Source organism: Rhinatrema bivittatum, chromosome 9 (genome assembly GCF_901001135.1).
Source record: "Rhinatrema bivittatum chromosome 9, aRhiBiv1.1, whole genome shotgun sequence".
NCBI classification, from domain to species: domain Eukaryota; kingdom Metazoa; phylum Chordata; class Amphibia; order Gymnophiona; family Rhinatrematidae; genus Rhinatrema; species Rhinatrema bivittatum.
The window spans coordinates 175,143,849-175,168,960 of record NC_042623.1 but is presented as its reverse complement, the minus strand read 5'-3'; the positions used below and the strand labels follow the sequence as shown (position 1 = coordinate 175,168,960).

At 43.0% G+C, this 25,112-nt stretch overlaps 1 protein-coding gene across 1 annotated transcript in view; it reads left to right on the top strand.

Moving 5' to 3' along the window:
• KCNAB1 (potassium voltage-gated channel subfamily A member regulatory beta subunit 1) overlaps positions 1-25,112 on the top strand; it is a 306,923-nt gene that overhangs the window by 210,649 nt on the left and 71,162 nt on the right. The window contains exons 5-8 of the mRNA XM_029616487.1: positions 6,234-6,313; positions 13,432-13,476; positions 19,499-19,543; positions 23,357-23,400. Of these exons, the coding sequence (XP_029472347.1) occupies positions 6,234-6,313; positions 13,432-13,476; positions 19,499-19,543; positions 23,357-23,400 (214 nt within the window). The remainder of the gene's footprint in view (positions 1-6,233; positions 6,314-13,431; positions 13,477-19,498; positions 19,544-23,356; positions 23,401-25,112) is intronic.

Here is a 25,112-nt window from a genome sequence, read left to right as displayed (position 1 = left end):
GAGGTCTGAGCAATAGGAGACACAGCCCAGCGAGTACAGGGAGAGCAGGAGACTGGGGTGAGGATGCGGTGGCCAGAATAGGTCCTCCTAGTGGTGAAGTGCTGAGCAGGCCCCGAGGAGCGGGGAATGCAGGCAGGGTATGGAGGAGTGCTAGAGAGGGCGACCCCCAGGGGGCGGAGCCACGGAGAGAGTCAGCAAGGGATGTATGACATAGGCTTACCCGAGACACGGGGAAGCCCAGGGGTCTCTGGCAGTGCAAGAGGACAGGACCCCGAGGAGCGGGGGAGTGCAGTACAGTCTCAGAGATAAGGCAGGATGCTACCCCGAGGAGCGGGGAGCAGGACGTAGTAACACGAATATACAAGGCGCTGCCCCGAGGAGTGGGGGAGCGCGGCACAGTCCCAAAGTTCACAACGCGCTACCCTGAGGAGCGGGGGGCGCGGCTTAGTCACAAGCAAAAGGAAATGGCTCGCGGCGCGGGGTATACTAGCATTAGGTCTCCATGAAGCAGAGTAGTGAGGCAATGGCCCGCAGGGCGGGCTACACCAAAGTAGAGCCTCACGGGTAGAGTAGTTCCGGGAGCAACCCCGAGGAGCTGGCAGACAGCGTCCAAGACACAGGGCCCTCCGAGGAGCGGATAGCCAGAGACAGGAGGAGGGCCCGTGAAGAGCGGGTACCCGAGAGTGTCTCACACCAGGGGGAGCAGGAACCAGGAACCAGCATCCGTAGCGAGAACAGCAGGATTCAGCAAGGAGGGAACTCGTTGCCAAGTCGATTAGAGCCAGGCCCCGATGGTGCTTAAGAGTCCAGGGCTAGTGATGTCATCAAGAGGAGACGCCCCTGAGGTTCCCACCCTGGCGTCCTTAAAGGAGGGCCATAGAGCGCGCAAGCGCGCCTAGGAAGGCCCCGGAGAGACATGGCGGTCGGCAGCGTCCTCACCGCCCTGGAGAGTCCTGGAACGGAGTCATGAGAGTCAGAAACGGCGAGCCACAGGCACGAGTCTTCCCAGAGAGCAGCGACACCCGAAGTGAGTAATAGCGATCGCAGCCGTCTGCGACCAACGGTCATAACATTATTTATTTATACATAGGATGTATTTAATCATTTATATTTAATATATTTTTTGCAGATATTACTTTACGTCCTATGTATAAATAACTTCAATGTGGTATGTATATCAAATATTTTGTCCTTTTGCTGCAGCCTATTTCTGGTCTGTTCATTTTTTTTTTTATGCTAATTTTCTCTGTAGATTTGTTTCTCCCGATGAAGCTTCGGCGAAACATGGTCCCGTGTCGGGGGAAAGAAGAGCTGGTATTTCTGTTTTTCCATAGTTGCACTGCATACAGTCTGGCTTGGTGTGGTTTCCAGTTCAGTTTTTGTCTGCACATTTCTATTTACAGTCTCTCTGTTGGGAATTTGGTGAGGGTCTGTCTGTGTTCGGCATGTGTGAACAAGGTGTGGTGCTCTGCTAGCTTGCAGTTTCTGTGTGGGGATCTATAACAGCCTGGTTTGTTCTGCTTTCTTAATAGGAGGTGTATTGGTGCTTAGGATCTGGTGTAATGTTTGCATTGTTGCCTTTTCGTAGGTAGGATTGAGTGCTGGCAGTTGGTGCTGTTTTGGTATGGGAGGTTTAGTATATTGTAATTGTAGATCAGTTTACTCATGGCTTTCTGAGGGCCAAGCGTACACCTAACATGTGCTACCATAGGCCTAATACTATAATCATTATGGGGAGGGCATAACTGGGAGGGGGTCGACACCTGGTGTTTAGATTGGGTGCCCATGACTGCAGGGCTCTGAAGGGACCAGGACTGACACTGCAATGACTGGATTAAAGAAAGTTGAGGGGCAAAAAAGATCCCTGGGGGTTGTGAATGAAGGCTCCTGGCACCAGGATCTCTCTATTGGTTATGATTAAGCTGGAAGCCCAAAATTGCCGGAGAAAACTGCTTGGTGAAAATAAAACTCAAAGCTCCCTCATTTAACAGTCTCCCAGGTGCCGTGTGTTGTGTTAAGGGTGAGGGTGCACTTTTTTCACTTGGACATAGGTGCCACATGGCCTGCCTAAGGCTCTGGCAAATGTGCACATAGCTTCCACTAGATTTCGAAGCAAACGTATGCACATAAGTTCACTTTGAAAATTATCCCACCAAGTTATCTGGGAAAATTTGCACACGTACGTTTGAACATACAGAAGTACTGAATGCACATGAGCCTAAATCCCTTACGAATTCTGGAGCACATCTCAGTTGGGGTAAACCTGCACGCATGCAGGACATTTGCTTGCAAGTTCTCTCACGTATCGGGTGGACAATCTTATAACAGACAAAGCACCATTTTAGCCAATGCAATGCCTGGGAAAATGACCTTCCCTGTGACTAGAATCACATCTATAAGCAGGTGTCAAAAGTGACCCTTTAAAAGCGAGTCCATCTAAACTGGCAGAGGTGCTAGATGAAGCTGTCATTTGCCAGGGGGGGCTTGTATTCACAGGCCCAATGCTACTGGGTGTGCAAACCATGCAATTGCATGGGGCGGCACACCCAGGAGGGTGGTGGCTGTGAATCTGGAAGGAGGCCCGGGACATGAAGCAGCGAGAGGCCTATACAGCCGCCGGTGGACCCCACTGGTGGCAGAAGAATTGCAGAGGCTCATGCAGCCGCCGGTGGATTCCCATCCCACTGGCAGCGGAAAAAATGCAGAGGTCCTTGTGCTCAGCAGCAGCAGAGGAAATGGGAGCTCATTCTGCGATTCCTTCTTGTGTGCTGCCAGCCCCGCAGTACTCAATACTGGTGGTGCTAGCGCTGCCTGTATGGTCATCTTGTGATGCAGGAGAATAATTTTGAGCATTTAGTCCCACTCTGTTTCCTGCCTTTTATTTATTTATTTAAAAGGTTTTTATATCCCGCCCCCTCTGAATGGTTCGGGGCAGGTTACACAATAACATACATAGTAACGTAAAACATACTAGAATACTAAATAAGAACAAAATTACTTGCTAAAGTCGATAACAGGTGGAATAGTATCAGGAGGAGATGGAGCTAAGACAAAATAGTGCTGCCGGGACAAAGGGCTGGAATTAATCAGAGGTATTAAATGCCTGCTTAAACAGGCAGGTTTTCAATGCACGCTTGAAAAGATTGGGATTATTGATGGTACGGATTGCAACTGGTAATGAATTCCAGTACACTGGCTCCACTATTGAAAAGGCGTATTTGTGGGTCTCAGATAACCGAGCAGTTTTAAGAGAAGGAAAATTGAGTATGTTCTGATTGGCGGAGCAGAGATTATGGACAGGAGTGTGAATCTTTAGAAGCAGTTACCACTCCACAATAGCACCACACAATAGCACCACAATAGTTACCACTCCTTTCCCATGACCTTTTAATTTCCTGAGGACTCTGTAATGGAGGGCTTTGTCAAATGCCTTCTGAAAATTCAAATATACTATATCAACTGGCTGACCTTTATCTACATGTTTATTTATACATTCAAAAAAAAATCTAATAGATTTATCTACCCTTTACTAAAATCTTGTTGACTCTTCCCCATTAAGCCATGTCAATCTACATGCCTAGTAATTTTGATTTAAGAATACCTTCTACCATTTTGCCCTGCACGGACGTCAGGCTCACTGGTCAGGCTCACAGATCCTTCCTGGAGTCCTTTTTAAAAATCAACACTACCTTAGCAACCCTCTAGTCTTCAGGTATTATGATTATTTTAAATGACAGGTTACAGATTTCTAGTAACAGGTTTGCAGTTTCATGCTTGAGTTCTTTCAGGATTTTGGGCGAACACCATCCAGTCCTGGTGATTTTTTACTTCAGGTTATACTTACTCAGTGACTAACTCTAGTTTACTGAACAGAGAAGTTTCCATATACAGAATCATATTAAGAGTTTACTTTCATCCTGAACTTGACATCAATGTAAAGAAAACACTTCTTGCTTTCTGTGATTACATGAGAAGAGAGTTCATATCTGGAATTTTGCATGTTAAGTTTGTTATGAAGCAATTATGAAGTTATTAAAATGATTTAATTTGACAAATGAGACAAATTTGATATGAAAGTCCTAGACCAGTTGTGATGTAAACAACTTTGAGTTTTATTTTCCTAACATAACTTTTATCACCTAAGCGACATTATAAAAAAAACTGCTAAAGGGAGGAAGACATGGAAAAGGGTTTTAATTCTTATATCATGAGAATTGTTTGCTGTCTACCAGATGCTGTTTATATCAATAAACTCTAGGGGAGATGAACTGTAACTGTTTGTGTATGTCAGAAATTACACGTGCAAGTAACAAATGACAGTTGATTTTAAAACCCCTGGCACTGTTCAGTATTCCTTAGCATCAATCACCTGTCCTATCAAAAAGAGTTATTGCAACTGCCAGTCTTTAGCCCACTCCCTCTAGGCGAGGTGCTCAGCAAAGTAAAAGATATTTGAATAATTCACTTTTAGTTTTCTGCTGTTTATTAAGACTTAATGTAAGGAGAGTAATGCAAAATGCACAAAAGTAAAACTGCAAATACAATGAAATCTCAGTCATACGCTGACTAGAAGGTCCATATTGAAAAGCCATTTAGATAGATAATTCAAACGTTATCTATCTAAATGGCAAATTTGGCATATTCAGCCACTTATCCAGGCAATTATAGCTAGATAAATAATTATCTGGCTAGAATTTAGGCAGATAAGTTAGGGGTATTCCAGAGGCACACCTGGGAGGAGCTGAGTTAGATGGATAAAAATATCTAGCTAACTTTCAGGTAGCCAGATATATTCAGCAGTGTGGCTGTGCCACTGAACATATGGGCTAAGTTAGCCAAAAAAAGTTATCTGCTAACTAGCCAAGCCACACAGTGGCCGAAGATGGGCCTCTAGCTCTTAGAAACAGGTCAATAGAAGAAAAGACATTGACGTTTGATCAGAAGTAAGCATATATTACCAAGAGAGTGAAGCTTAGGACTTGGTCCAGCTTGGTAGACACTGTCCTGTTCATATATTCTTAGAGCCCCCTAATCTTTTACTCGGGGCTTCTAGGCCACCTGCCCATCCTCTGCCCTTATATTTTTTTTTTCAAACATTGAGCCTCTTTTGAGTGGATAAGCTCCCATATATTTTAGGAACATCATAGGAACAATCTCTGACAGAGAGAGCATTGAGTTGCACAGTGTGCGTTTCCCCACAGCAAATGCACTCAGGGAGCCATGGGGGGCGCGGGGCGTTGCTGAAAACTTCCAGTGACAGGCTACGTTTCACCTGGCTGCCGCCAATACCCGAAGAGCTCGTTTTATTTCACCTCCAGTGGCAGTTAGCACCCCATCAGATGGCAAGCCCACAATAATTTAAGGCAGAGGATGCCTTTGACATTGGATATATAGCAGATTTGTCTGTTAGATTAGGACACGACCATTTTCAAAGTCCTATAGAGCACCCCTGTATTTTATGTTTTAGTATGTTGCTAATTTTCCATGCAGCACGGTTCCGTATGTGAGCAGATTCCTTATGCTCTGTCCCTTCTGCCATCACCTCGGGCTGTATGTGCGACCTTTCTCTGCCAGCAAGATCCTGGGTGCACCGCTTTCCAAAGTCCTCAGCATCTATAGAATATGTTCTGTGTCCTCACTGGCAATAGTGCAACACATATTGCACGCCAAGGCTTTAACCTGGAAATGTGCTGCTTTTCCTTTAAATGAATATCATGTATACATATTGCTTGTTTATCTTCTTTATTTAGATTTAGCTCATGCCTTATCAAGGTGACTGACATTCATCTGCAGTAGGTATTTCCAGAGAGCTTACAATCTAAGGGCCCTATTTACTAAGCATTTTTCCCAAAGACTAAACCTTTAGAGGTCAAGATTTAATCGCTATCCAGCTGAAGAAGTTAGCCGAATAAACATATCCAGCTAACTTGTCTGGGATATTCAGCAGCCCAGATAACTTAGAGATAGCCAGATGCAGTAAGTTTGTCCAGCTAACTTCAGGCCTGCTCAAAGGCAGTTTATCTGGCAATATCAGGCCCTTAGTAAATAGGCCCCTAAGTATTTTCCTGCTTACAAAAACATAACTTTATTTAAACACAGTGAACTGCCAGTTGTCGGTACAGAATATCCCAGCATAGTCTACTGCACAGCATCTGGGTTTATGGTAGAGAGGATTTTCTCTATTGACTTTACCGATGCCTTTCTTAGCTTATCTATCTATTTACTTCACACAGGTTGCTGAGCAACTAATGACAATTGCATATGAAAATGGGGTAAATCTATTTGATACCGCTGAGGTGTATGCAGCTGGGAAGTAAGTACACATGAATTTATTTATTCTACTACCTTTATTTATCTGATTTATATATAGGGAGGGTAATTTTCAAGCAGCCAGCATAACATAAGATCTGCCTGTATGGTGCACACACAGACTTTGCTGTGTATTTTTAAAGCAGACTTACACACATAAGTTTGCTTAGAAAATCCTCGGGTAATTGGTGGAGTGCAAAGAAACATCTGCTCCAAGCAAGGCATAACTTGTGCATGGTAATTTACATGCATAGCTTTTAAAATCAAAAACTGTACGTGTATTTATTTTATTTATCGCGTTTTATATACCATCATTCGGTATATAACTGTATATCTATATCAAAAACTGTAAGTGTATGTGCTGACTCCGCCCCCCAGCCCTGCCTCTGTGGCGTGCACACGAAGGTAGGTACAAAATGGAGTTACACCCATCCCTTTACGTGCAATGGCCCCTGATTGGAAGAGTATGCTATAAATAATGATGACATTCAAAGCAGATTTAGGCGCATAGACTGGGATTTATGTGCCTAAATTCTTTTGAAAATCAACTGTAAATATATTTGTAAAATGACAGAGAAAAATCACGTGATTTTTCAATATCAGAGGAATGCATCAAAATCCATTAGAAAGTAGTAAGGAGAAAGTAAGTAATCTGGTCCAATCACAACACATGACAAACTGTTCCCGCTCTTTAATGCATGGTTTTAACATCATCACATTTCCAATATCACTAAACCAGCAAACCAAGTCTGCCATCTGTCTACCTGATTTCCGTTTTTGGACTTGATGTAGATAAACGTTATGCAGGTTGAAATTGCAATACCTCTAACTTTTGAAATGTGAAGGAAATTATAACCAGAAAAAGAAGACAAAATACTTTTTTCACTAAGAAGGTGTTGGACTCTTGGAGCAGACTTCTTGCAAAGGTTATAAGAACTGAAACAATGGCAGAATTCAAGCAGAGATCCATATTCAGCGCCTAATATTAGCCAGATGTTTCAGTAGTGATAGCTGAATATCTGATTGGGATCAGCAGCCACCACTTAGCCGGATAGCTTCTTATCCAGCTAAATAGTTAGATGGTTAATGGCGGGCAGGGTATGGGCATAACTTGGAGGAGTTGACTTAACCAAATAGGCTATCCAGCTAACTCCAATATTCAGAGTTAACTGGTCAATTTGTAAACCTGTCCTAAAGTTAGCTATAAAAACCAATCTGGCTAAGGGAGAGAAAGTAAAGAAAGGCAAGCATCATAAACTCAGCACGCAGCACTTAGTTTACGTTGCGCTTAGTTATTTTTATCCAGCATCTCGCTGATAACTTTATATAGAATATGAAGTACAAGAGAGACCTACATGTAAGGTAAACCTTAACAAATGTAGCAAAAGGACAAGTCAAACAAACTCATCATATAATTGTATAATTGAATGCACTTTGTTACCGAACCATTTTGGCACTTTTTATAACGTTTTACCTGGTTTAAATACTTTTTTTTACTATATGTGCCTTCCTGTAAACTGTTGTGATGGTAAATAACTTAACGACAGTATGTAAAAGATTTTAAATAAATAAATAAATAATTGTTAGATAGTTGGGTATATTCGGCGGCACAGCTAAATCTCTTGGCTTAAGTTAGCCAGTTAGGTCTATCCGGCTAAGTAGCTCAGACAGATAACAGCTGAATAGACCTCAAAGGGACCTTAGTGGCTGAAGGTGGAAGAAAATCGTAGATCGATTAAGACCTGTGGCAACACAGTAGGAAGGTGCAGATGGGCTGACTGGTGTAACAAGTGGTCCTTTTCTGCCGACATGTTCTGAGTTTCTAAAGAAAAGCAGCAGAATTACAGCAGAGAGGCATTTTCAGAATTGGTAAATTTATTTTAAATTTTAAGACTATTAAAATTAACAGTACTAGAGTGACATAAGAGATAACTGCATCTGAAATACATACAGATATGAGCTCCTGCATGTGTTATGTTTTAGGAGCTACCTCTAGCTAATTCATGCACAATATATTTCAATATCTTCATATTTTATATGCTTCTTGACCTAAAACTTAAAATGTAACACTAGAACCATTTTGTATGTACAACAACGCAATTCAGGTTCTGCAGTAAATGATTTCCATTCACTTCTTAAGTGCTGAAGACACGCAGAGATCCATATTTAGAGGCATATTTAGATGTTATTCGGCTAAATGCCAACTTTAGAATATTTTGGGCATTTATCCAGCTAAACCTTAGCTGTCCATCTCATTATCTGGTTAAAATTTAGCAGGATAACATGGGGACATTCCGGGGGCATTTCTAGGAGGAGTTATATTAGTCAGATAAATTATCCAGCTAACTCTTGATATTCACAGTTACTGGGATAACATATCTGGCTAGCTCTGGTCGTGCCATAGAACTGTTCTAAATTTAGCCGGATATTCAGTAATGTGGCTGCACCGCTGAATATCCCTCCAAACTTAGCCTGAAAAGTGTATCTGACTAATTTTGCAACCTAGCCTGTGATTGAATAGGGACCTGTCTGTAACATTCAGATTTCTGCTTCACAATGCATCCAGGGCAGGAGTCAGTATCCTTTAATGTACATCCGATCGTACGCTATTGGATATCTGATGCATAGTCAACCCATCAAGAGTCTCATTGGCTAAGCTGTGTACCACATTTTGTTCCCAAAGGAAGGTATTCTAAACCTCAGGTCAACTAATGCTGGGAATGCTGTGAAGGAAAGCTTCCCAGTCCGCAGGCGATAGGGAATTGTGGTCATTGCTTTAGGGCGGAATCTGGTGGCCAGATTCAGGGCCCGTGATTGCAGGGTTCTAGAAGGAGCCTTGGTGCATGGCTCCTAGCCCAGGATTGTCATTGCATTGACCACACTAGGTATGGTGCTGGGGAGAGAGTGATATAAATTAGAGGAACCCCCCCCACCCAGGGCAGTTGTGAATGAAGGCTCACAGCACCAGATCCCAGCCTAGGTTCGACTGTGCTGGAAGTACAAAGGAGCAAGAGGAAACTGCCAGGTCAAAAAGAGTCAGCAGCCAAATCCAAAGCAGGTTTACCAATATCCTAAGACATTGCAAAGGCCTCTAACTCAACTGAAACTTCTACAGAGACAATGAAGCACAAAATAAAAAATAGTAGGAATTACTAGTTCTATTTTAAAAATAACACTTATTGATTTTTCTTTAATTTCCAACCAAAAGCATCCCCGTGTATGCATGAAGAGTAGAATTTTCAAAGCATTTTACCCGGGTAAAAATCCCCACTGATAATTCCCACCATTGCCCCCAGCAGGTAAACGCACCCCTGCTGCTCACAATGCACCATTCTTTCACCTCCCAGCACAAGTAGGAAGAGGTAGGGAGGAGTGAGGTCAAGGGAGACACACACGGGGTTTTCATTTTGAAAGCCCTGCACGTACTTTTACCACACACATCTGCACTCGCTTTAAAGTACTTTCAAATATATGCCAAAAAACGGGAGCGCCACTTGTTGACAACCATACTATATCCCATGAGGGAGCCCCAATACAACGTATGGCAAGGTGAAGGAGGTAGCTGGCCATGAACACCATAGTCTACTGTACTGGAAAGCTGCACAGTACTTGTGTGTATGTCCCTTAAAAAGGGGAAGGCGTGCATAGTTGCTTGGAAAATGTGTGGTTAATATGTTTTGTGCTGTTGCTAATGCTGTGGCCTTGCCGTGGACCCCTGTGAGCCCTGATTCTGTCACTGTCTTTTAATAATCTTGATAACTCTGGCTGGTGGGACTTGCAGAAGTACAAGGTTTTTGTTGCTAAAAGATACCTGGTGTAAGACCCTTCTTTATTTCAAGGTTGGGGGTTTGTTCAAAAGGTGAGTATCAAGGCAGAAGGAAAGGAGAAGCAACCAGAGGAAGGTCACAGAGAGGAAATAAGTTTCGTGTAAAAGAATTTCCTTTCCAGCTTGGCCAAAACAAAACCCTGGCTCTAGGCCCAGTCCAATACACCATCTTCTTGACCATTAATTCTTTATTAAACCATACCGAGAGACTGATGCTCAGCTTCTGGAAAGGCGCCAGAAACTTCTCACATTTTATGTGCCCCATCTTGGGGTGGGGGGTTGGGGTATGTAGACAATATGTACGCATTGATAAACACATGGAAAAGACATTGGGCCTGATATTCAGTGCCACTTAACCATGATAAGTTGGGACTTATCTGGCTAAGTGGCAGTGTTTCAGTATCTGGCCATATTCAACAGCTGCCACATATCTGGCTAAATAGTTATCCATCTAAGTGGTGGGCCGGACAGGGGCTTTCAAGGGAGGATCTGCTTATCTGGATAACTTAGCCAGATACCTTAAGTGGCGATATTCAGACTTATCCGGTTAATTTAGCTGGATAAGTTAGACCTGCTATTGAGCAGGTCTAAAGTTAACCAGATAAACTTATCCGGCTAACTCAATCTTATTGGATATATTCAGCAGCCAGATAAGGACTGAATATAGTCCTCAACAAGTTTTGTAGCTCGAATGAAAACAAAAAAAGAGAGAGACAAAAGTATCCACCCTATCATTTTCATGTCTTCACTGTTGTAGCTATGACACGACCATATCAACACATCATTATGTCAAGGACACCACAGTGATACTGCCTTCCAAAGAATGCACTAATTACAGTGCTTCTGCAATGCATGAAGGCTTTGCCACCTCGGAGACACAGGGGTGCTCTCAGCTGATAGTTTGATTAGTTATTACACTGCCAACTTGTTTGCAGAGCAGAAAAAAGTTCCATGCCAGGAATTTCAAACTGTTAAAGAGTTTTATACAAACCTCTTAAGCAAATGTACAAAACCAGCCAGAGGCTGTAGTATAAGAAAAATCATGAAACCTTAATTCTTTTCAAACAACATGGAAAAAATATTAATGGGTTATATTTTCTCAACAGTTGGGTTTAGGATGTAAATTCAAGTTCGGTACTTTAGGAGTATTTTGTATTAGCGTTAGCAGTGGTGCACAGTCAGTCATAGGGTTACAAATAAGCAATCAGAATTTCAATCCCCACCTGTAATCCAGGTAGTCCCCCAAAGACTGGGTTTGTTAGAGCGTGATCACTAACCACTCTTATGCAAACTCAGGAAACACAGGAGAGAATTATAGAAATGTGATGGCAGAGTCTGCTCATCCACATCAACTGATTCAGCTCTACAGTCCCTACCATTTCTTCAGAAATCCCACGCTTTCTTGAATTCAGGTACTGTCCTTGTCCCTACCAACTCCGCTGGGAGGGTGTTCCATGCATCCACCACCCTCTCGGTAAAGAAATATTTCCTTAAATTACTCCTAAAACTAACCACTTTCACCCTCATCCCATGGCCCCTCATTCTAGAGCCTCCTTTCCATTGAAAGAGGCTCATCTCCTGTGCTTGGAGATATTTAAATATCTCTATCATATCTCCCCTATCACGCCTTTCCTCTAGTCTAGGGCATATATGTTTAGACCTTTAAGTCTGTCCCCATGTGCTTTAGAACAAAGACCACTGATCATTTTAGTAGCCACCTTCTGGGCTGACTCCAACCTGTTTATCTCCTTTTCAAGGTGCGGTCTAAAAGGCATCTAAATATGGACCTCTTTAATTTTAATTAGCTCCTCATGAACACACTTTTCTGATAATCGATTGAGGTTTACCTCACTTCCAGGCCTATTTGTGTTTGTCTTATATGGTCTTGCCCCTGTCAGACAGTTTTAAGGAACAGGCATTCAACTCTTGAGGAGGCTTGGGAATTTTGCAGACTAGATGTCGATCTTATTCTCATTTCACTTTTGTCTTGTAAGCAAATTCATTTGAATATCAGATTCCTTTGCACAGCTCTTCTGAGCCTCTCTTGGATCTCAGCCATTTTGCCCAGTAAAGATTAGGGGAGTGCAGGCCAGAGGATTTTTTTTCTTTTATGAGGGCTTTCTGGCCAAATTCTGTTTAGTTACCGGGGGTGGGGGGGGAAGGATTTCTTTTGTTTTGTAGTTGTTTTTCTTTTTCATTTCGGGAAATAAAGCACACCATCTGCAAATAGTGCGCACTACTCAGAAATGGTGTCTGGTATTTGCAGTTAGTGCGTGCTATTTTCCCAAGTGAAAAAAAAGAAATACAAATCTGAATTTTGGTTGGATTTTGGTTTTGTTTCATTTGTAAACAAAATTAAGTAAGGTGTTAGGTTGCATTTTTCATTTTCTTTGCAAATGGATGTACATCCTTAGTTCAGAGCTTCTCTCATTTGCCCTCTATCAGGAGCATTCACTATGCATGGGACTAATTGAAAAGTTTTTCATTTTTCCTGAAACCAAGGACATACCTGTAAAAATAGAAAATAATAAAAAAAATAAGGCCCTGCTACTTGTCTGATGAAATGGAATATAATATATTTCAATTGACTCCGTTTTGGTTGAAATACTGATTTGCTGAACTACTGCATATCTCAACCTTCTGCTTTTAAAATGCAACGCTGGAGCACCATCAGCTCAGAGTGTTATGAGGTGGAATATGGAAACAAAGCAGAAAAGATACAGGTGCATGGGAACAGGGTTTTTAGAACTTCTAAAGCTAGAAATGGTGATTTCCAAGTAATGCACAACTGCATAATCTACTTCAGTTTAAAGGAATTCTGTCCATTAACATGCAACTGCACATATTTTTGTTAAAAAGGGTACTATAAATAAACCCAGTAATCACGTATCAATGAAGACTGATTTGAGAAACAGCTTTTCTTTTTTTAAAAAAAAAAAACCTCAGTCTTTCCCTTCCTACTGCAGGCCTTGAATGTTGATTTCTGAAGTCACTGCAGGAATGTAGCTCCATATATGGATGTGCAGTGATGTCACTGCAGGAATTTCCTGCCTGCAGTGTTATTAAGAGCCAAGTTCCTGCCGCTGTAGCACTGCAGAAAAAAAGAATATTTGAAAAATGTCTGCTTTTTACAACATTTTAGTTTCAAGAATAAGTCTCTTTTGTTAAATGATTACAGTGTTTATTTATAATATTATTCTTAAAAAAAAAAAAAAAAAAAAAGAAATCTGTGGTAATCTGCCTTTAAGCATGGTAAAGGGAGAATTTAGTGTATTTATGTGTTCATTTATTGACAGAGCTGAGGTGATACTGGGAAACATAATCAGAAAAAAAAGCTGGCGGTAAGATAACACATTTAATTTATTTTCTTTTAAAACACAGTGCAACATTTTGTGTTACAGAATTTGTTGTTTGCGATACCATACAATGATACTGAAATGCCATTATGATAAATTAAATATAATGAATAAGCTACATCTCTTATCTGTATTTGCTAAAATATTGAAGGAATTAGGTGGATTCTAACTAAACTATGAACTTTGCTTGAAGATTTTACAAAAGGAAAAGTCAAACTATGGTTATTGAACTATTAAGGTAGGGGTGGCCAACCTTTCACGTAGCTAGAACCACAAAACTAGAATTCAAGAGTATCACTGTAGAGTAGTAGGGCGGGTGACTGCCCAAAAATCCCCTCCTCCTAAGAAAGGGCTAATGCTCTCATCCACCCCCTCATCCCTACCAGTCTCTCTCTCGCTCTCCTTCCTGTTTCCACCAGTCTTTCATCCACCCTTTCCTTACCAGTCTCTCACTCACTCTCTCTCCCTATCATGTCCTCTCTCTCTTCCCCCTCTGTCGCTACAGTCCCTCTCTTTCTCAACTTATTCTACCAGCTTCTCTCTCTGTCTCAGTCTGTCTCCACCAGTTTCTGCTCTCTCCTTCCCAGTCCCATCACTCACCCTATCCTCACCAGTCTCTCTCTCTCTCTTCCTCTCCCATCCTGTCCCCATCAGTCTTTCTTTCTCTCTTCTCTCATCTGGTGACCACCAGTTTCTTACTCTCTATCACCCTCTCCCACTATTCTCTCACCCTCTCCCCAGCAGTGAAGGGCATTTCCCCCTACCCCCTAGGTCTGGCTTAAGCTTCTTGAACAGCTTTGGGACTATAAAGGCATTTAACTTCCACCCGTGGGCTGGCTGCTAAGAAGGGGGAGAATGTTTCAGGTTCGCTTTGTGTGTGTTTGTGTGTGTGTGTGTGTGGTAAAGGAAGGAATAAATACACACAAGGCCAGTATCCCCCAAACACGTCCCACCCTGGATAGGACCTACCACTCTAAGACCTTACCTCCCTTACAGGACCCGTTATTTAAGGCAACACAAAGCCATATTCACACAATAGGTACCAGGATAACAGTGGTTATTATTAATGATAAGCTATGTTCCAGAAAGCAAGACAGAATACAGAGATATAGCAAAGGCAATAGTTACAAAGATAATAATGTAGTATAAATACTTTCTTATGGTTATTAGGGCAGCTGAATTGCTGCTGTCAATGAAGATTCTCTCTCACTGTCTGTCTCTCTACCATTTCCCTCCCCTTCCTCCTGTTAGTTTTACTCTTTCCATCTGCATATCTGAAACCATGTTGTGAGAAAGGCAGACAGTTTCCCAAAAATCCCAGAAGATTCCCAGGCTTTCTCTTGCAATACTAATTCGCTCACCACAGATTCTGCAACCTGATGTTTACATTTTCTGTTCTCATACTTGTTATAGTCACATGATATGTTACAAGTTCACATGATATGTAACAAGCTCACACCAGTCCCAGTATTCTTCATATGTATTTAATTTATAGTGTTATCGCTGTCTCTCTACTTCCTGGCTACTCTAGCCCCCAAGTTTAATCTCCTTGTTATATGTAACTTTGCTTTGGCCTACTTGTTATTTGGTTTATTATCTGGTTATTTATTATTTAGTTAGACCCTAAGTTCCATGTAAACCGGTTTGATATGAATCCTTTTCATGAAGGTCGGTATAGAAAAATGTTAAATAAATAATAAATAAATAAATATGTGTCTGGGTGAAAACTTTGAATCCATTAAGGCCTAACTTCTAAATATATCCATAGCCAGAATAGTCAGACTCAGCCCAAGTAATTCCATTATGGAAGACTGCTGTTTTCAGAAGGCAGACAACTCACCTATGCCTTGCCCCTGTGTGCATCAGCAATCAGCAGTGCAGGAGTAGATATCTTCACTGATGATCCGCAGTTTGTACTTCAAAGATCCGCATGCAGCTCATAATACAACAGTTGCCACCCCTGTATTAAAGTGCTTTCAGGAGTAATTACATATCAGTTGTGTAGTAAAAATAGCTTATCAAAGCCTATGTATACTATAAAGCATGCATGTCAGCTGAATGTAGATAAAGCAAATCTATTAGCCAAAACTGAACAGTTTTCAGAGCCAGAAAAGTTGATGCCCTGGGCAAACCTTCAACCTTATGCATCTCATCCCCCCCCCCCAGGACTTACCTACCACCCAATTACATCAAGAATCAGTCTTAGTTTAGTTTATACCACCTTTCAGAAACAATCAAAATGGTTTACAATAAATATCTTCTTCACCCTCTCCTCTCCTCCTCATGCTTGGGCCTGAGTGGGAACAACAGAAAACCGATCTGCTGGTTCCCGCTCCTCCCCACCTCTCTGCCTTCTCTGTACAGGCACCGCAAGCATTTTTCCACAACTTAAAGCAGTCAGTTCCTACTGCTAATCTCGCAAAACAAGAGGTCAGCATCAGGACGTGCTAGCCGCAGATTCTGAACACGCTCGTGTGCCATCACAGAGAAGGCAGAGTAGCGGGGAGCAAGGTTAGGTTTCAATTGCCCTGGCCCGGCTAACTCCTCCTCTGTGGCTGGTGGGGCCTGGGGGAGCCCTGCCAGCGCCGCTGATTTGATGCTGGTGCTCCTTGGCATCTTCAGTTGACAGGCACTGGAGAACCCCGCCAGACCCACTGCTGTGATGATAGCGCTCCTCCTCATCTTCAGCCTTCCTCAGTGCAGCGTTTCTGCTGCCTTCATATTTTTGCTCTCTAGGTAAGTGCTTAGTTCGCCTAATGGCAACACCAGCCCTCACAGTTTTTATTTTGTATTTGATTGTTAAGCATCACATATGCTGGCTTTTTCTATATGGTTTTACATTTTTTACTTGTTTCCTACCAGGCATCATTTGTGTTCGTATATCTATCTATATATATATAGAGACAGAGAGGTGACTGATAGGAAAAGTATAAAACATTTTAATATAAACAGGGCTTCTGATTTTAGGTGTTTATAAATTATAAATGTAGGTGTTTATTTTCCAGCTAATTAGGGTTTCTTTGGGAATGCCAAAAGTTGGTGTTTATTGGTGTTTTTGTGGCACAGATGATGTTTACAGTTGAATCAAATACATAGATTTGTGCAACTGAGGAGTCAGCGTGGAGAAAGCACAAAAGCAAAACAGAGGATCCAGGGTAGGGAAAGGAGGGGTACTAGGAGAAGGGGTGTCTTTCTGGTGTTTAATAAACACCTGTTTTATATTTTTCACATTGGGGTGTTTTATTGGGGTTTAGCGGTTAGAACTTAAAATCAGAAGCCCTAACTATGGTAAGTTCATGGTTCCCTCTAGGCATCAGGGCACTCATATATTTTATTCAAATAAGACTTTCCAACACCTTCTTTATTAAACTTTTCTCAATAAGAGACAACATTCATGGGACAAGTTTTGAAAAACTGCAATTGACTGCACAATATAACAGCTTGAGTCACCCAAAACATGGGCTTAGAATACTTTTTGACATGATCGCAGCTAAATCGGAAACTTGGATGAATAAGAGCAGTCTTAAACTATGTTGAAAACCACACCTCAGAGGCCTAGCCTGTCTCAGGAAATTTGCATTAACCCCTCCTTACTTGCTCGTATTGATCTGAAATGCATAATACATTATCAGACTCATTACAAGGCGCATGACCCTTATTAACCCTTTTAAGACATCATCAACAACTGGAACTGGACAGAGGAAGCTCTGAGCATGCATGGACAATGTCAGCTTGATCGAAGGCAAGAAACCAAAGGACCTTCCGTATGCTTCAATCATGTCATTACCTTTTTAAAACGTGCTGCAAGCAAGAGTGTGCAGGGCAGTCTTTTGAAAACAATGTTCCTCTGATGATGCATGTTACGTCATTTCATGCTGTTTTCAAATGTATAAAGCAAAAAAAATTCTCATTTTGTGTTATATTGGGATTTCAGCTCACACTAAAACCTTTAAGGTGAATTTTAAAAGCCCGATGCACGCATCGATTAGAGGATGCATGAATATGTCGGGTCGGCACGCACCGAGCAGATTTTAAAAGCCGCCCGGATATGCACGTAAACATTAGGGATGTGAATCGTTTTTTGACGATTTAAAATATCGTCCGATATTTTTTTAAATCGTCAAAAATCGTTAAAGAGTGCGATACAATAGAAATTCCCCCGATTTATCGTGAAAAATCGTTAATCGGGTTTGTGTCCACTAACGGGAGTTATTTGGGGGGAGGGCGGGAAAACCGGCACACCAAAACAACCCCTAAACCCACCCCGACCCTTTAAAATAATCCCTTACCTTCCCCCACCCTCCCAAACCCCCCCAAAACGTTTTAAAATCACCTGGTGGTCCAGTGGAAGCCCCGGGACCGATCGCCCGCTCTCGGGCCGTCGGCTGCCACTAATAAAAATGGCGCCGATGGCCCGATAAAAAAAAAACCCACCCTGACCCTTTAAAACTGACCCCTTAGCCTCCCCCACCCTCCCGACCCCCCCCCCCCCCCAAAACGTTTTTAAATTACCTGGTGGTCCAGTGGGGGCGCGGGGAGCGATCTCCCGCTCTCGAGCCAACGGCTGCCACTAATAAAAATGGCGCCGATGGCCCTTTGCCCTTACCATGTGACAGGGTATCCATGCCATTGGCCGGCCCCTGTCACATGGTAGGAGCACTGGATGGCCGGCGCCATCTTTAAAGGGTTTGTGTCCACTAACGGGAGTTATTTGGGGGGAGGGCAGGAAAACCGGCACACCAAAACAACCCGGCACTGGATGGCCGGCGCCATCTTTAAAGATGGCGCCAGCCATCCAGTGCTCCCACCATGTGACAGGGGCCGGCCAATGGCACGGATACCCTGTCACATGGTAAGGGCAAAGGGCCATCGGTGCCAATTTTTTTAGTGCAGCCGACGGCCCGAGAGCGGGAGATTGCTCCCCGCGCCCCCACTGGACCACCAGGTAATTTAAAAACATTTTTGGGGGGGTGGGGAGGGTGGGGGCGGCTAAGGGGTCAGTTTTAAAGGGTCAGGGTGGGTTTTTTGTTTATCGGATCGGGCGCAGCCGATAAACAAAAAACCAATCGGGCCGGACGATAAAAATTATAAGATTTGAATTGGAACCTGAACCGAACCGATTCCGGTTCCGATTCACATCTCTAGTAAACATCACTGCACGCACAAATGAAATGTTTTCAAAAAGGGGGTGGGGCATGACTGGAGCACAGGCTTTCCAGGTTTTTAACCTAAAATGTATTCACTTGCCTCCATGGCATGTAAATTTATCTCATACATATTCATGGTGGATATCCTGAAAACCGGACTGGCTAGGGGTCCTCCAGGACAGGTTTGGGAACCACAGCGGGAACATTGGTTGTGACTCCCTTGGATGGGGTAAGATTGGGTCCAGAGAAGGTGAGGGGGATACAGGAAAGCCCGGTAATGGTGGTGGGAGAGGGAATTTATTTATTTTGGTGGCACTTCAAGTTTTTGGTAGCCATGAAGAAGGAGGAGCCTGGGCCATTCCTTTTTTTTTTTTTTGTTCAGCTAAACAAAACAAACCATAATAAACATCAAACAAAAAGAAAGACTGAAACAAAGAAAAAAAAATCTAAATAAAATGTAAAGTTTTTTGGTGCACACTGCTAGTATTTTCCAGGATTAGGGCACCGAACCTCTGTGATGAGAGAAGCACAAATCATCTTCTTTTTCACTGTTAAGTACTCCATAATCCAAGTTCTTTGACAGACATATTTTCCTCCAAGTTATAACGCTTTTTTCTCAGTTATAATCCAGGTTTGTATTATCAGAGATTTCCATGGTAACCGGCCTTTATGAGATTTTGGAACATGGTGTGAAGTCAAAGACAGAACTTCTAGGCCTGGAGTGAGCAGTTTTCCTACAACAGAATGCATGTTTTTGTTTTAATATTGAAATGGCAAGCTAAGATTTAATTTTAACACAAACCAGTAAACTCTGCCTCTTAAACAATATTGCTTTGTTGCTGTTTCTCTCCCTTCTGCAGGAGATCCAGTCTGGTCATAACAACCAAACTGTACTGGGGCGGAAAGTAAGTTTTCAGAACCCTTGTTTTTCACAGTTCATGCTGTTTTCGCTGTTTGACGCTTCCAGGGCTTAATTTGCGGGAGGGAATGGCCTGGAACGCAGTTCTGCCACTTCCTTTCAGATTTAAGAGGCATAGCAGCGGGCGTGGTCTGCTCCAGCACCTCCCCCTTCAGGCAGCCTACAGGGAAAAGGAGACGAGTGGGTGAGCCTGGAGCAGACAGAGCAGCCACTCTTCTCCCTAATCCAGCCCCTTCCCTCCTCTTCTACAGGGATCCGGAAGAGGCTGCAGAGCAAAAAACCAGACACAAAAAGGAGTTGAATTATCACACGTTTTAGACTTGCTTGCAGTAGTGCCAGGGATCATGGCTTCAGCCCTTGCCTTGATAAGCACTGCACCTCACCATTTTCAAACCTGTGCTCATTCAGACCCTTTTTGTGTCTGTTACCCCGTGCGTAATTTCTGGAACAACCGGGAATGGCATTCTGCCACCTTTTTCCCAGGACACAAGGAAACAAAGCAGAGCCAAGAGTGTAAATCAGTTTCAGTTCCCTGCAGAAATGGAGCAGAGCCAGTGCTGGCAGGATAATTTCTGGCCCCAGAGAGACAGCAGATCAGAGAGTGTTGGGGCTGCTTACCTCCAGACGAGATTTTTTTTTTTGCAGTTTCTTGGCACATTTGAAAGGAGAGGATGAGGAAGGGCGAAGAGACCAGGAGCTGAATGCCTTTCAGCCCCACTGCTTCTGCTACTACAGGGTGTGCACACGTATGTGTGTGTGTGTGTGTAAGAGAGAGTGCACATCCAGCCGCTCACCCAGGTCACGTCCATCCCCACTGCCTCCCACTCTGCTTCCCCGACCCCTACCCACGCCACAGTTCCACTTCCTTTTTTTGTACAAATTAAGCCCTGGACTCTTCGTAATTTAGCATAACCAGATGCTATTCAAGATCTTAAAACCAGAGTTTGCTGACTCTCGTCACTTTGAATATATATTCAGTGTTATAACTTCTTACCAAGTCCTCCCAGCAGTATGGGTTCTGGGGGTAGGAGAGGGTATGAAGGAAGAAGTCGCTGACCTGGAAGAGCAGCTGATTGCCATGGGACAGGCTTTTGGACTGGCTGCTACTGCTTCCAAGCGGAGTCAAACCCCACTGGATCTTCTTAAGGGGGCGTTCCCGCTCTCATATCGTCTGAGGAGGATCCCCCACACCCTGGCTCCGATGGCCCTCTCCAAAATTGTCACTTGGGGGAACTTAGTTTGAACTTAGGCCACTGTATGGGTTTTTCAATAAATCCTCTATGGCTAGCAGGATAGTAAATTGTAGGGGAGGAACCTTTAAAAAATGTCATCGCATTTTCATATTTGGCCCGTGGGTGGGCTATTTTGGGTCCACCCTGGATCTTTTCTTTTTTTTTTTTTGTTTACCTGTTTTAGTTGTCTTTAAAAAATAAAACAGAACCCACCAGCCCTTCCCATTTATTAAAATATGGACCACACACACACACACACAGAACCCCCCCGCCCATCCTAGCCTACCCTCCTGACCCCCCCCCCCCCCAGGACTCATCAGAAATCATTGGGGGTTTAAAGGGGGACCTGGGAACGACTTCCCACTCCCAGACCAGGGGCTGCCCAAAATGGTGCCGGCCGCCCTTTGCCCCTACCTTGTGACACGGGCTACCAGTGCCATTGGAAAGCCCCTGTCACATGGTAGGGGCAAAGGGCGGCAGGCACCATTTTGACTAAGGGCAGCTGCCAGCCCGGGAGTGGAAGGTCACTCTCAGGCTCCTCCGCTAGACGCCCAGGGATATTTGGTGACCTCCTGTGGGGGTCAGGAAGATGGGCAGGAGGTTCCGTGTATGGGAAGGTTCCATATTAATAAATAGGAAGAGCTGGGAAGTGTTCTGGAGGGGTTTTTTAACCTGCTTTCTTTTTAAACACTCCCCCCCCACACACAGACACACACAAATGATAGAAAAATTTTCGTGTGATTTTTCCTATCATGTTTTTTTATTCCCAAAATGCAATGAAATAGGAAATAACGTGTTTATTTCCTATTTCATTACAAACAACTGCCCACCTCTGTTAAATAATACAAAAAACATTGAATCCTTCAGGTATAACACAGAGAAGCACAACGAGCATATCAGTTTAAATAATTTATGGCATGAAATGTCCATCCAAGGGCTCTCATATCATGCTTGGGAGGGTTACAGTGCTACACAGAAGAAAGTCAAGCAAGCAGCAGCAAACCAAGGCTGAATGTATTCATCTTGGATCTGAGCCCTAAGCTGTAGCACAGATTCCCTCCACACACACACACACACACACACACAGTGAAATAAGATCAAACTTGTTCAAGACACTGTAAAATAAGAGCCCCTACTGTATCTGCTGCAAGCGAAATAGAAATCAATGGTCTTTTATCTGGGATGGAAACCTGCTCCGGAATTAGCTCGCCTGGAGTCCTGATGCTGTCCCAGTGCCAGAACAACGATGGGGAGAGGTTTGGCTAGGACTCTCTTTTTTTATTCTGTAATCTGTTCCGACCAGTGGGTTTTCCCTGCCACAGTGCTTTGCTTTCTGAAGCCCAAAGGGTCTTTATGTGAAGAAAAAAAATAGACTGCTTGCATACCTTGGAGCAAAACGTATGAAACCTGTCCTGATTTCCGTGAGTTCTGAGCCAAAGGATCTTATCATTAAAAATAAAATCAGATTTCTTCCTATTTCTACAAGACATTCAGTTACAGACTGAACAGGTCATGGCTTCCCAGGTATAATAAAGCTATGAACAATAGTCAGAAATACTGCATTATAACAAATGCCTAACTTTACATTTTTATTATCAATAGGAAACCTTAGAGTGAAAAATACCTTATACCAAAAACAATTTCATTCTGATCTTCAGAAAATATGCTTTTTTTTTTTTTTTTTTTTAGCAAAGACACATTTTGCAAAGAAGGAGCTCATATGAAAAGTACTGGGACTGCACAATATTGTCTCAAGATGTATGTCCTATTATAATGTGCTTATATATTTGTAATCATTGGGCTTGGATTGTCCCAAGTCCACCAACTTTTATATTTTTTATAAGAATATTTTTTATTGCAAATAAAATAGCCACAGAGGTCAAAATAAAATAAAGACCGGTACTTATCTCAGGTCACAGGGAATTAATACACAAAGGTGAACGTCCATTGACACCTGTTCCACAGGAGTGCTCAGATCTCAAAAGTCAAACCAAACTTGAGCTTCTATGTGAAATGTTCTGCAGCCAACCCAACACTGCAGCATTTTGAATGATATAGCTTTCTTCAGGGGCTGATTAGAAAATACTGTGATGTGGATAATTTATCTGTTACTTGTCCAAGTTAGAGCATTTCCACCTGGCTAGAACTGCTTAACTCTTGGGGGAAACCCTCTATCGCTGTGGCACCTATGGTATGAGACGACTGTGGTTTCCCTTTGAAAAGGAGCTTGCAGGTCCATGGGTGCAAAGCACCTGCAAGCTGCTCAGGGATTTTGAAAATTGCTCCCATAACATGCACTTTGAAATGATGAATTTGTGTGTCTTCGTGTGCATTAAAATAAACAGGAAGGTTACGATGTGGAGAGCAATAATGCTGATGATGCTCGTTTACATTTTCACTGAAATGTTGTTGAATCTGTTCTGTGCTTTGAGATCCTCAAAATATCTCTGCTCAGTGCTCTGTTACACTTGCTGGTTTCTAAGTGCCGGAATGCTGCAGCAGCCTGGATCTCCAAAAGCGTGCTATTGTCTGTGAATAATCTAAAGTGTATTTAAATATTTATTTAGAGCTGAAACCGAAAGAGGACTTTCAAGAAAACACATCATCGAAGGTAGGTCCCTTAATATTTCAAGTGCCAGCAAACCATCAAGTTTTTCTGTGTCACATTATGACTCAATATAGCTCAGGCTTGAGGAGTCAATGTTTTGTTTAACAACAACAAAAAATTGCTTTCTGGATGTCACACTGGGCCATGACATGGAACCTAACTCCTTGTCACTTCCATCAGCTCTCTACCAATCTGCTTGAAATGTAAAGAACTACTACTGTATGATACCGTGTTATGGCCGCCTTGCTTTGTCACATGATCATTGTTTTCATGATACAATTTTATTTATAAAGCAGATTTCAAAACAATTGATTTGAGTAGAGGCAACACAATAGTTCAGAAGGGCCATCCAAAGTTTAGGTACCCCCAAAGCGAAGGTTTGGGGCAATGTTTCCTCTAATTTTTTAAATGCCGTGTGCTCCAATATATTCTTTTTGTGCAATGTTTTATAAACCGTGTTCAGATTTTTACACTATGAGCCAGCATAATGCAAATAATATCAAGATTTCTTGTGCGCTCTTGGGCAGATTTTCAAAGACTACGTGCGTAACCCGAGGAAATCTGCCCCTGCGCGCGCTGAGCCTATTTTGCATAGGCTCAGCGGCGCGCGCAAGCCCCGGGACACGTATATGTCCCGGGGCTTGCCAAAATGGGCAGTTCGGGGGAGTGGTCAGGGGGCTTGGTGTCGGCTCGGGGGCGTGTTCAGGGGCATGGTGGCAGTCCGGGGCGGTCCAGGGGCGATTTCGGAGCGGCCTCGGAGGGAACGGGCAGCGCGCGCAGGGCTCGGCGCACGCAAGGTGCACAAATGTGCACCCCCTTGCGCGCGCCGACCCCGGATTTTAAAAGATACGCGCGGCTTCGCGCGTATCTATTGAAATCCAGCGTACTTTTGTTTGCACCTGGTGCGCGAACAAAAGTACACACTCGCGCATTTTTTTTTTAAATGTACCCCACTATGTTTTGCTGTGTCGCAGGGCTCATGACTCATGTGCACATGCACACAGCTTAGAGAGAATAGTGTTTGGGCCAGCACAGAATAACCATGAGGAAAGTATGGTACCAGGACTTCGGGTGATTATAAGGCATGAGTCAAGGTCATCAGATAGATTCTCATCAAGAATTATGACCCCCTCCCAGTCTACAATAGTATTAGAAACTAAAACCAGCAGATCGCATAGTAGTCTAGTCCAGTTCTCTCTCTTTTTTTTTTTTTTTTTAGCTTCCATTTTTAAATATTCTGGCCTTAATTTATTTTGGATTCATTGATTCAGGCTTTCCCAATAAACAACATCGTAATGTGTGGCTAAGTAAAAACGTTTTTTCAGAGCCATTTTAACGGAGCTGTCCAAGGTACTGAACCAGAACACCACAGCTCAGCATTCTTCGAGGTAAGAATGAATGGAACAGATCTGTGTCTGAATCTCTCAGCTGACCTAAAGCTGGAATAGCCGTGCTAATTGAAACTCAGTCCATGAATGTCAGTTTTAGCAACTGGAACAGCTCTGCCTCTTTCAGTGTTCCCAAACGTCACAGAATCATTTTCTGATCCAAAAAGCGACATATCTCATGGTACCTATTACTGTGTAAGAACACACAGATCTCAAATCACAATCTATACTATACAGTGCCATTAACTTTAAGATGAAAGAAATCCACAGCAGATCCACTAATCTGCCACAGTTAGCTGTGAGTTTCTGCTTCAACTCCACGGAAGC